The 12,800-nt window shown below is 54.2% G+C and overlaps 1 protein-coding gene across 1 annotated transcript in view; it reads right to left on the bottom strand.

The window, feature by feature from the left end:
- ADCY1 (adenylate cyclase 1) overlaps positions 1 to 12,800 on the bottom strand; it is a 111,718-nt gene that overhangs the window by 66,178 nt on the left and 32,740 nt on the right. The window contains exons 3-4 of the mRNA XM_027574144.2: positions 7,472 to 7,590; positions 3,227 to 3,338 (exon numbers count right to left, since the gene is read on the bottom strand). Of these exons, the coding sequence (XP_027429945.1) occupies positions 3,227 to 3,338; positions 7,472 to 7,590 (231 nt within the window). The remainder of the gene's footprint in view (positions 1 to 3,226; positions 3,339 to 7,471; positions 7,591 to 12,800) is intronic.

Genomic DNA, 12,800 nt, shown 5'->3' with positions numbered 1-12,800 from the left:
AAAAGGGAACGGCGTGTTTGTGCAAACAAAAATGGTGACAATGCAGGATGGGGTTTATGACAAAAAGGAAAAGGTGCACGATTTCACAAAGGCCGAGGAGGGCGGCGCGTCCTGCGAGCTTCTCAGACGGAGTCAAGGAATGTGCCACAGACCCCAGAGCAGACACACCGCACCTACAGCGCCAAGAGCACTCGCCCTTCAGCCCACACAGGCGCCAGGCCCGGGTCACAGAGCACACTCCGTGAACCTACAGACCGGCAGAAAAAGTAAAACAACAAGGAACGGATGGGATGAACCCCAGTGAGCCGACAGCACGGCCCTCGAAGGTGGACTGTCGGATTTGAGGTAGAAATGGCAAACCCAGCCCTGTAAATAAAACGACACACACCAGTGGAGGGGATGGAAAAAGACGCGCTTCCTGACAATAATCAAAAGGAAAGCCGAAACGGACATACTAACACAGGACACAGACAAAACTCGATTTCCAGTTAAAGAGGGTCATTTCTTTTTAAGATTTTATTTATTTATTTGAGAGACCGAGCACACGAGCAGGGCGAGTGGGAGAGGGAGAAGCAGGCTTCCCGCCGAGCAGGGAGCCGGATGCAGGACTTGATCCTGGTACCCTGGGGATCGTGACCTGAGCCAAAGGCAAGACGCTTAACGACTGAGACACCCAGGTGCCCCAAGAGGGTCATTTTTTAATGAAAAAAGAATTAATTAGGAGCATCTGGGTGGCGCAGTTGGTTGAGCGCCCGACTTTAGATTTCAGCTCAGGTCATGACCTCAGGGTCATGAGATCGAGCTCCAAGTCGGGCTCCACGCTCAGTGCAGAGTCTGCTTGGGATTCTCTCTCTCTCTCCTGCCCCTCCCCCCACTCACACTCTCTCTAAAAAAAACACAAAGAGCTAATTCATCAGGAGGACCTAAGAACCCTAAATGTTTAGGAATCGAATAGCAGAGCTTGAGAACATAGGCAGCAAAACTGAAAGGACCGAAGGGGACGCAGACAGAGCTATAAATTACATAACAGAGCTCAAGAGCCCTCGCCCAGTAACAGAAAACAAGTAGCCAGGATGTGCGTAAAGACGCAGAGTGAAAACACGAGCAGCCCGTCTGAAGAAGGACAAGGTGAGAGTCTACAGACTCCCATTGTCCTGGGGGCAGGGGGCAGGTGCCGTTGTAAGAGACCAGGAGTGGGGGTGGGGACGGTCCCCCGGGGCCAGCGGTGGGGTGGGGGTGGGGGGGTGCCACCAGCCAGGCTGGTGGACTGCTAACCACCGAGTCACTGAGCAAACGTGTCCCCACCGGGACCAGGATGCTGACGTCTGGGTGCTGGAAAGACCGATTCCGACGGTGGGGGGAAGGCACACCCTTCCATCAGCAGCATGTGCTCAGACAGCCCCAGTGGCCAGTGGAACCCTCATCCAGAAGCTTCTTCAGGAGGCGCAGGAAGAAGGTGCAGGCCCAGGAAAGCTCGGAGCAGCACCGAGAGAGCCCCGGGCCACCAGGCACCCTGGCCCCGGACAAAACACACTTTCTGACCTCACACAGGAGGTGCTAAGCTCCCACCAGGCCAGCGAGCCACACAAGCCACAGGGGACAAGCTCACACTCCTCACTCTCCTCCTTTATACTTCCCCCAAACCACAGGTGTCAGGCAGGGAGGAGGCCCCGGAGAGCTTTCGTGTGGGCGGAGCCACAGCGGCTCCCCAGGGCACCAGCCCAGAGACGCCCCTATCCCCAAGCACAGGCTGCAAGGGCGCCCAGCGACAGGACGTGACGGCCAGAAGCAGCGCCCGCCCTCGGTGGACAGCCGCTTCCTACTTTCATCCTGGGGAGAGAAGCAGCAGCCTCCCCAACATGGGGTCCCGCTGAGCACAGGCCCAGGACATCAACGGGGTGCCACAGGAGAAAGGGTTCTAGCGCCAACCGATTTGGAGCAAGCGGGACCTTACAACTGGACGTCTCAGGATCCCTGCCACCCCTCAAGGAAACTGCGGGGTGGAGGGCGGGGGGGGGGGGCAGCATCGGGGTCCCACATGCCGCCCACCCACAAGGCCGAGTGTTCTCCCGCCTGCGCCGGGTCCCAAAACTGCAGCCAGCGTGATCACCACCCATTCCGCCTGCAGGTCAAGGGCAGGTGCTGGGGCCTGGCATTCTGTGTCCTGCCCAGGGGCCATCCTGAGTCTGCAGCCCGCGTGGTACCCTCACCCCACCCTGCACACGCAGGGACGTCCTCACGACTCCGCTGTGTGAGCCACACTGGCAGGGAACCTCTCCTCCCCCTCCCTCATCACGGGGACGTCTGTCCACTCTTTCTACCAAGCCCTTTAACTGTGACCTTCCCTGAGAAAAGTTCTGACTCTGAGCAGAGTTTACCCCTCCCCCACAGCCACCTGCTCAGGGTCCCTCTGCGTCCACCTGGAGGGAGGCTGGCCGGGCAGGTGGGCGTGGCTCTACATCTCTGTGTCCCCCCCCTCCGCAAGTCCTTGCAGGGCAGGGAAGGCGGGTGTCAAGTTCCAAGGACACCAGGCGGTCAGTTGCCTCCACACCGAAAGCCCAAGCTGTTAGCCAGGCCTGGGCTTGACCTCTGCAGGGCTGAACGTGACCTGTCCCAGGAAGGTCTTAAAACGCCAGCACTCTCCTGCCACAGGCAAGGGGGTTTGTCATCGTCAAACGTCACCAACTGGCCCCAGACATGACCCTCAAGGCAGAGCAGCCCGCGCAGGGCCTCAGGACCCAGCCAGCTGGAGGCGCTCTGGCTGCGCTAGGGAGAGCGCTTTCCTTTGCTCAAAGGAACTGCCGGTGATTGACAGCTGGGCGGGGCGAAAGCGCTGGGGCGGTCCGCAAGGCGGGAGCTGTGGATGATTGACAGCTGGGCGGGACCAAAGCGCTGGGGTTCCGCAAGGCGGGAGCTGTGGGTGATTGACAGCTGGGCGGGACCAAAGCGCTGGGGTTCCGCAAGGCGGGAGCTGTGGGTGATTGACAGCTGGGCGGGACCAAAGCGCTGGGCGGTCCGCAAGGCGGGAGCTGTGGGTGATTGACAGCTGGGCGGGACAAAAGCGCTGGGGTTCCGCAAGGCGGGAGCTGTGGGTGATTGACAGCTGGGCGGGGCGAAAGCGCTAGGCGGTCCGCCCGCTCACACCCGCACCACTGGAGCCCACCCGGCACGCTGTTGCCCCAGAGGCAGCTCCAGCGATCCGTGCACAACGGGGGGCTGCGCTTACCGTGGCCAGTTCATCAAACTTGCCGAAGAGCTCGTTGAGGAGCTTCACCAGCTCCTGCGCGGTGCACTGTGACGCCAAGCCCGTGAAGCCCACGATGTCCGCGAAGAGGATGCTGCAAGAAAAAGGCACCAGGCTGCCTCCTCCGCGGGCACGCGGGGCCCAGCCTCCCGGGCGGACCGCAGCCCCCAGAGCTGTGCCCAGGGCTGCCTTTATGAGCAGCCCAAAATAAACGTGTCTATTCCTCGGGGTGGGCTGGAAGGGAAGTGGGGGACGCCCTCACAGCCACGGGGGGCACAGTGAACGCTGGGGCCAGGCGGATTTCCTGCTGACCCCCCAGGACACGGGCGGGGCACAGCTCCACGGCCACCAAACCTAACCCCAGCCCAAGACGGCCTGGGACCAGTGGTCAGTGAGCACAAGGGATGTGCCTGTAGGAAGTGAGTTGGCCTCGCCCCTTTCCCCTCCTGCGGGCTGACAAGGCGACAGACCCCCAGCGTAGTTGGAGCCCCGCTGTGGATCCCCGAGCCTCACCGAGGGGCCGGCTAGGTCTGCATCGGGACAGGGCCTCACCTAGTGGGATGGAAGCCTGATGTGTGGGCATCCGTTTGCTACAGAGCTGGGCAGGTCTAAACAAGGGTGCCTACCCCCCAACACAGCCTCCTTCCGGGACACTCTACAGCCATGAAGCCTCACGCGGCACAGTGGTGCCCTCACTGTGATTTCTGCTGGATACAGAATTCCTGACTGTTTAGTTCAGCCCTTGAACGTGCCACCCCCAGCCCCCACCTCCACCACTCCCTATGAAAAATCACACATTGGTCTTGTTGGCAGTCACCTGCATGTGACACATCACTTCTCTCCCACTGCTCTCCTAGTCTCTGGCTTTTAAAGTTCGATTACAATGTGTCTGGGGGTGGCTCTCTTTGTGTGTGTCCTAACTGAGTTTCTTCAATGTGTAAGTGAGCGTTTTTTCATCGAATTCGAGACATTTTCAGCCATATTTCTTTTCAAATATTCTCTCTGCCCCTTTCCTCTCCTCTGGGACTCATTATGGGAGTGTTGCTGGGCTGGTGGGTGTCCCTGGAGTCTCTGAGCTTCTGTTCTCTCTCTGTCACCCTTTTCTCATTCTGTTCATCAGGTTCCATGACCTCAACTGTCTGTCTTCAAGTTCACCAATTCTTTCTTCAACCTGCTCAAACCTGCTCAATGTGGAGCTCCCCTAGTGACCTTTTCATTTTAATGTATATTTCAAAGTTGGAATTTCTGGAAGTCTTTCTCATGTTCCCCTTTATTTAGACATGGTTTGTTCTTTGAACGTATTTAAAATGGGTGCTTTAGGGGTGCCTGGGTGGCTTAGTCGGTTTAGAGTCTGCCTTCAGCTTGGGTCATGATCTTGGGGTCCTGGGATGGAGCCCCACGTCAGGCTCCCTGCTCAGTGGGGAGTCTGCTTCTCCCTCTCCTTCTGCCCCCCCACTCATGCTCGCTCTCTCAAATAAATAAATAAAATCTCTAAAAAATATATGTGATTTAGTTTTGTCTAGAAGTCCGATGTGTGGGCTTCTTCTGGGACAGCTTCTATTGACTGCTTTTGTCACTCCTGCGTGAGTCAAACATTTGTGTTTTCTTGCATGTTGCATATATTTTTATGGAAAACTGGATAATACAATGTGACAACTCTGAAAATCAGAACCCCCCCCCCCCACACACACACCTCAGGACTGGGGTTGTTCTTGTTGCTATTTGTGTTATTTGTTCATTGACTTTTCTGACAAATCCTGTAAAGACTGTTTTCTTTCTCACGTGGGGCCATTAAACTCTCTGGTTGGTTAGCCCAGTGGTCAGCTAATGACTGGACAGAAATTTCCTCACATGCCTGCAGCCAGTAAGTCTTTCAGTCTTTGATGATGGGCACTCAGCCAGGCAGATTCCAACTCTGTCTTAGTCTGCTCTTCCTGCTTGCACACAGCCTCAAGGTCAGCCTCAAGACCTCAAGGACAGCCCGGGGTCCTTGTGGTCTTTCCTGAGCATGCACACAGCCTTACCCTTGTGCACGGTCTTCTGATTCCCAGAAACATTCCCAGAGCCTTTCAAAGCACCTGACAGACATCTTGTTCCCCAGTTTTAAGTTTTTAGTGCTCTGCTGCTTGCCTCAGCTGCTTTCACTGTCTCTGACAGCTATGATGTTAAACAACTGTCACTGATTTTTTAACAAATGTCCCAGGGCAAAAGCTGTTCACACTGAGTGTCGAGTCAGGTCAAATAAAGACAAGCCCTGAGCAAGGTTTTCCAGGGAATTCCCAGGCAGTCAAATAATGACACAGTTCTCTGAGGATTTTTCAAAGCCCCAACCCCATTCTGTCCCCTCAGATGGCTGTCAGTGGACAGGTTTTCCCTGTGATTGCAGCTGCTGGTTTTCAAAGCTATCATGGAGCTAAAAACGGTGGAACAGGGTAAGTCAGAACTCTACAAAGCTTGCTGTTTTTACCCAGATTTAGGCGTTTTTCTTAAGTAAACATTCCTGGATCCCTGCAAGGCTTGGGCTCATTTCCAGTGTCCTGACAATGTTGACTCTGACAGTTTTCATCAGTATTGTCATTGCTTCTATGGAGGAGAGGATTTTTCAGATGTCCTCACCCCACTGTTCCTGATGGCATCAGCCTATCAGCTGTGAACGGTGTACTGACTCGGAACTTTAATCCTGGAGTGATGGGGACCAGTGAGGGACTCTAACAAGGACGGCGAGGAGAACAGTGAGATATTCACATCTGGGCTAGAGGAAGCCATCGCTCGCCCTGGCTTCCCCTCGTACCTCAGAGCTGTCACACCTGCACCTGCTGGGAATGAGGCACCTGCCAGGGGATGTGGATGGAGATTTTTCAGCCTCACAGGGAAACGGTGACTTTCCACGTGTGTCTGGTGTCCCAGGGCATCGTGCACCAGGCTCACCCCCAGCTGCCACCCCAGGAGGTCCCTGACATCTGATGCCTTCCCTACTGTGGGTGCAGACGCTCTACACCCACCCCCAGGCACTCTCTGGATTGTTCTGGTGGTCTGGTCTCAGCAGGGGGCTGGGTCACTGTGCCATGTCCTTACTCACAAAGGAGAGCCAGTGGGTGAATGGGAACTCTAGGTGGATGCCAGAAGCAGCCAGTCCCAGGCCCGGCCCCAGCCCCACCACTCATGGGCTTCACTTTCAACCTCAGTTTCCTCACCTGCAAGTAGAGACGACAGTGCCTGGGCTGCCAGGACTGAAGTGCTGGCTCCACACCCTGGGGCTTTAACCTCACTGGGCTCAACGTCCTCCACAGGAGGACAACACCGGTCCTTCCCGAGAGGCACAGCAGTGGAAGTGAGCATGCTCAGCAGACGGTGGCTGGCCACGCCAGCTCACACACACGGGGGGCTCGGACGCTGATGGGGAGGGGCTGGCAGCCGCAGGCCTTACTTAGCTCATTCCCGACGGACAAGCACCAGCTTGTGGGGACTCAGTCCACAGCACTCAACACAAACAGGAGGAGGTTTGGGTCCTGTGGTGTCTGCGGGGGCCCAGGGTCGTCCACCACCGCCTGCCTGAGTAACACTAATGGAAAGTGCAACACTCAGCTAGTGTAAGTACTCTTAAAGTGAAGGTACGATTGAGTGGAACCAACTTATTTTTAGTTGCGTCTTTAAAAACAAGCACACAAACCTCAGAGTGTGTCTGGGGTGAGCTGGTTCACCCGAGGACTCTTTCCTCACCTGCAAAACGGGACACTCCCTACCTCCTGGGGCTGCCACGAGAGGAGCCAAGTGAGGAATAGAACGCCTACCCCAGGCCCGGCACCAGGTAGAAGAACGCTCAGCCGTTACCCTGACGTGCGCCAAGTCCCAGCCCAAATTCTGCCACCCAAGCCAGTTCAGGGGCAGAGTGCCAACACTCTCTCTAGCCCACGCAGGAAATGGGAGGTGAGGAATAGTGGGGCAGAGTAGCTGTGACACCCATCACCCAAGAATTCTCCAGGCCCACCTTCCATGGGACCTGCTTCCCAGCCGGCAGGTGCTCACCTGCGCCTCCCGACCCACGACCCACACCTGGCCCCTCCTCCCCTCAAAAGGGGGCCCTCCACCCCCGTCTGCCTGTGGCCTCCCACCTCTGCCATTACCTGCACCCCCATGCTTACCCCACCCCCACCATCGCCTCCCATTCCCATCACTCTCACTTGAGCTCCCCAAGGCCCACCTCCGCCAGGCCAGCGTCAGCCCTACCTCACATTGTCATGCCGCTGGATGTAAATCTTGTGGAAAATCCTCTCGGGGGGCTTCAGGAAGTCCTCCTTCATCTCCATGGCAACATTCCGGGGCAGAAGGCTCATAAGCAGCCGCTCCTGGACAGGAGAGACAGGCCCATGTGATGCAGTGGGGGCTTCCCCATCAGTCCTCAATCATGCCCTGAGGGTGGTGCTGATGAGCTGCCCCGCGTGAGGGGCTGCAGACCCTCCTCATGGGCACCAGCATGCGGTCTGGTCCTGCAGATCCTGCCTGGTCCCCAAGCCCCGGTGGGTTGTGCCCAGGCCTGGCCTGTCATTACACAGGTGACTCGCTCCCCAAGCACAGGGAAGGGACCGGCATCACCTCCGGAACACCCAGGCCACCATGGCAACCCTCTCCCGTTGGGCCCCTCACCCGTGTGCCCCAGCTGCACTGAGCAGGGGTCACAGGCAGGAAACACAGGATGCCCGGCCTCACTCCCCACCCCACTGTCCAACATGGGCCTGAGAGGGACCTCAAGATGGGCTGTAGAAACCCATCCCCCAGGACCAACAGGGGTCCCCTGATCTCACAGAGACAAATAGACAACACTGCATTTCTCCCTTGGTCTTGTCTTTTGATTTCTTCCTTTTCTATGGGGGTCAGATGCTTTCATCCCCCCCGCAGAGAATGGAATCAACATCTAGGCTTTTCCAGAGGAGCCTTGCTGCCCTGGAGACCCCACTGCTCTTTGGAGGACTCGGTTTCTTCATCCAGACCCTGCCTTTCTTCCTCCCCGGGATCCTAGCCTGACCTCAACCCCACTGGCCCTTGACCAGCCAGCCACACCCGCATCAGAGGCCCATCCCTCGGTCCCTCTCGCTCCCCTTCCCACCCTGCTTTGGAAAGCAAACGAGAGCGAGGCCTGGCTCCACCCTGAGGTCCACACACACAGCTGCCAAAGGGACAGGCTCTGGTGCAGAAGAGGGACATCCCAATAGTGGAATGGCCTAGGGCCACTCTTGACATCGGGTCAGCTGGGGGGACAGGCCTCCAGGTCCCGGCGGAGCACACGACTCCAGACGTGGAAGTGTCCAGGCTGAGCATGTGAGGACAGCCTCAGGAGCAAAAAAGCCACCGCACAGGGTGTGGGAGCTGCAGGATGACTGGGGTCTGGCCGGTGGACGCCGACCCCCTCCTTGGCTGCGGGGCCTCTGGGGCAAGACTGAGACACAGTCTGCAGTGACTGGCGGTGCCGGACGGGGAGAGAGCTGGGGCAGGGCTTGCTCGGGCCGCCACATGGACAGGCCAACAGCAGCATCAGCAACGCGAACACACCCGGAAGCTTCTGGAAATGCCGTGAGGCACAAGGTGGGGACACAGATGCAGCTGGACACTACAGAAGGCCGCCCACGAAGGGCCCGAAAAACACACAGCTTCACTCTCTCTCCAGGGGAAGACCCAATGTCATGGGGCCCCACACCCCGGGCCACCAAGCCCCGTTTAGGGGCTCGGGGAGTGACACCTACCCCCGAGTGCCCTGCACAGAGGGTCCCTGGAGAAAAGGATGGCTGCCTGGCGTTGCATCTCAGCTCTGCCTTTTTGGGTCAGTTCAGCCCTATTTGAATTCCATCACATCAGACAGGGAGACAGGCGCACAGCTTCCTCAGCAGGTGCTCAGAGAAGGGGTCACTGTACTGCAGGGCCCACTCCCCGTCATGCCTGCCACACCTCCGAGGCCCACTGCTCAGGGCACGGCTCTTAAATCCCTCAGCAGCACTATAAAAACGCAACATCAGATCAAACAAGGGAGGCTGCTTCCCCGCATGTTCATCACACTCTCCTCCCCATCAGTATTCTCCTAATGCCCTGGAACCACTCTCTCTCTGAGGACCCAGGCTTTGGCACACCTCTGGGACCTGGTCTCTCTATCGCCTCAGCTGCCCTGCAGGATCTGGAGTTAGGATAGGGAAACTGAGTCAGCCGCAGACCAAGGGCTGCACCAGGAGGGAAGGAGGACCTGAAAAGGCAGAGGGGACAGGAGGGCAATGTGCTGGGAATGCTGGGTGGTGCCCGCAGGTGCTGGGAGAGAGGCAAAGGCAGAGCTGGCCACTGTCCCCGGACCCCTTCTCCACCTCTAGCATGACCATCTAGCCCCTCACTCTTGTCTGGGGCTTGGTGACCTAAACTAAACACTTCGTGGTCCAGCCTCTCCTCGCAACTAGAGGTGGCCCACGAGCTAGGGCTTGAAAGGTCACATGGGAGCTATTGGAACGTTCCTTAAAGACAGCCTGTTCTTCCTTGTCTCCCTCTGTTGCTGGGGATACAGTAATGATGTCTGGTTCTCTACCTACCATCTTGATTCATGAGGACAAGGGCCACGCACTAACAATGGCAGACCAATTAACAGATGGAGACTGGGTTGTCAGCGTGGCATGGATCAGTTCTGCCACATCAACCATAAAGGGCCTCCCTGGAACCCATATATGGGGGGAAAGAGCACCCTCATTGTGCATAAGCTGTTGTCATATGAAATTCCTAAGGGCAGGCTGTCCTTCTGACCAAAGGCTCAGCATCAGCTCCACCCACGAGATTAGCGATAGTACCTAAAGCCGACACATAACCAAGAGTAAAAGCACGCCACTTTCCCATAGGGAGCAAAACACCATCTGGCAAGATCAAGCACCCACCCCCGATTAAAAACAGCAAAACCTAGGACAAAGTCGTTCTCTGACATCATAAAGATATTACCTGAAATCCACATCCAATCTCAAACCTAGCCCTAAAGCCCGAAGCAGGACTAAACACTGTGAACACTGCATCAGGAGCACACAACACTGATGCGTTCTAACCGGCAAAATAAAATACAAAGCCAGAAATCAAAAGGTCAGATTTATGAAGATGGATCCTACAAAGTATCCATGGATCATACAAAGCATCCCGGCGTCTTATGAACATTACTATGTTGCTCTTGACTATCAAAACGTGACTTCAAATAAATGTAGTATTCCTAAAAATCGTTCGATATTTAAGTTATAGTTGTGAGGACTCTGCTTCCAGGAGACTTTGTCCCCCTTCTCCCGCTACATGTACTCAAGCCCTGGGCGTTATATGTGAAAGTCATGAGAAGACTCTGAAAGACAGAAGGAAGGAGGCACAGTTGTGGGGACTGGGGAGCAGCCCAGAGGTGAGGCCCTAGGCATTCTGTTCGCCTCATCCCCCAGACTGACTGCTGGAGACAGGGCAGCCCAGAAACATCCAGAAACACCAGCAGGCACCACAGTACGTTCCCCCCAAACCCAGCTCTCTGGCCAAAGGACCAGGAGAGGGGCAGCCTCATGAGAGGAAAACTGTAGACAACAGCGGCCCTACTCCAGGCAAACAACCGAAACTCCTGCACATGTCCACACTCCCCCCGCTGTGAGGAGACACCAAGTGCACAAGGGCACCAGCAACCTGGCCTTTTCCCTGCTGCTCAGAGTCAGGGAAGACCAAGGGCTCTCCTGCTCCTCCCTCCCAGGCAGGAGCCAGACCCCCCTCTCCAGTGTGGCAGTAAGGTGGAACCACCACGAGCCCCAACAGAGGCCCAGTGTGGAGCCCAGACTTTCCATCGCACCTGGAAGTGTCAAGGTGGTGGCTCCTTTCCCTGCCGAGTGAAGTCACAGAAAACCAGCCAAAACACAAGGTCCAGACAAGACCCAGAGTCTCACACACAATACTCCAAATGTCCAGGTTCCCATCGAAAACCACTCAGCATCTCAGAACCAGAACAGTCTCAACAAATGAATAAAGACAATCAATAGACAACAACACCAAGATGAACAGAATAATCAGAATAACTAACAAGATTTTAAAGCAGCTCTTGTAAGAATAATTCAATGAGCAGCCACAAACACACTTGAAAAAAAGGAAAAGAAATTCCAGCAAAGAGATAGAAGATACAAAAAAGAATCAAATGGAAATTTTAGAACTGAAAAAAAATAATGAAATAAAAAGGTCAACAGGTGGTAGAGAACAGAGGAAAGCCTAGTGACCTTGCAGGCAGAACGAAATTGCCCAAACTAAAAAAACGGAGCAAACAGACTAGGGGAAAAAATCCCCAAAACACAGCAACCCATGGGATTGTAATAGAAGATCCAACATTCATGTCAATGGAATCACCAAAGATAAGAAAGAAAACGGCTGTAAAAAATATTCAGAGAAATAATGGATGAAAAGTCCCCAAATTTAACAAAAGACGTAAACCTCCACACTTGGGAAACTGGGAAGACCCCGATGCAGACAAACCAAAGAAATCCACACCAGGACACAACATAGTCAAATGTCAGAAAACTAAAGACAATAGACAAGCCTTCACAGCAATGAGAGAGTAACAATGCCTCTCCCACAGAGGAAAGACAGTTTGAATTAGAGCAGATTTCTCATCAGAAATCGTGGAGGCCATGAGAAGGTGGCACGTTTTTTGAGTGCTGAGAGAAAAGAACTGTCCACCCAGAACCCTTCAGGAATGAAAGAAATCAAGACGTCCTCAGGCAAGGGGAAAGTATGAGGATTTGTCACCAGCAGACCTGCCCCAAAAGAATGGCTGAAGGAAGTCCTTCAACCAGAAAGAAAAGGAGAAAAGGAAGAATCTCTGGGTATCAGGAAGGAAGAAATAACATGGTACGAGCAAAATTACACATGAGTACAATATATTTCTCTTCTCCTTTATGTGCTGGTTGAAGCAAAATTTACAGCATCACATGGTGTGGTTCTAAATGTATGCAGAAGAAAGATTTAAGACAGTTTTGTCACAGATGAGGTTGAAGGACATGGAGGTGGGGTTTCTGCACTTCACTCTATCTGGTAAGATGTCAACAACAGTAGAAAGTGATGTTATGTGCATAGAGTGTAAAACTTCCTGTGGCACTGAGAAAAATAGGCACTCAAGGGCACAATAATAAATCAAAACTGAATTCTAAAAAAAAGTTCAAGTAAACACAGAAAGGCAGGGAAAAGAAACAGAGGGAAGAAAACAGAAAACAAAACATAAAATGAAACATTTCATTACATGAAAAATAAGTGTTCTAAACATACAAAAGACAGACATTGGCAGACTGAATTAAGAAAGCATGACCCAGCTATATGGAGTTGCCAAGAAACTCACATATAAAATAGGCGGAACATAAAAGGATGGAAAAAATACACCATGCAAACACGGATCAAAAGAAAACAGGAGTGTCTATTTTATTATCAGATAAACTAGACTTTAAGGAAAAATGCTGTAAGTCAGAAAGGGACATTACATATGATAAAAGTCAATCCACCTAGACACAGCAATCCTAAATATGCATGCACCAAACAACAT

Source organism: Zalophus californianus, chromosome 12 (assembly GCF_009762305.2).
Source record: "Zalophus californianus isolate mZalCal1 chromosome 12, mZalCal1.pri.v2, whole genome shotgun sequence".
Taxonomy (NCBI): Eukaryota; Metazoa; Chordata; class Mammalia; order Carnivora; family Otariidae; genus Zalophus; species Zalophus californianus.
Note: the sequence above shows the minus strand (reverse complement) of the source record. Positions and strands in the feature narration are given on the sequence as shown.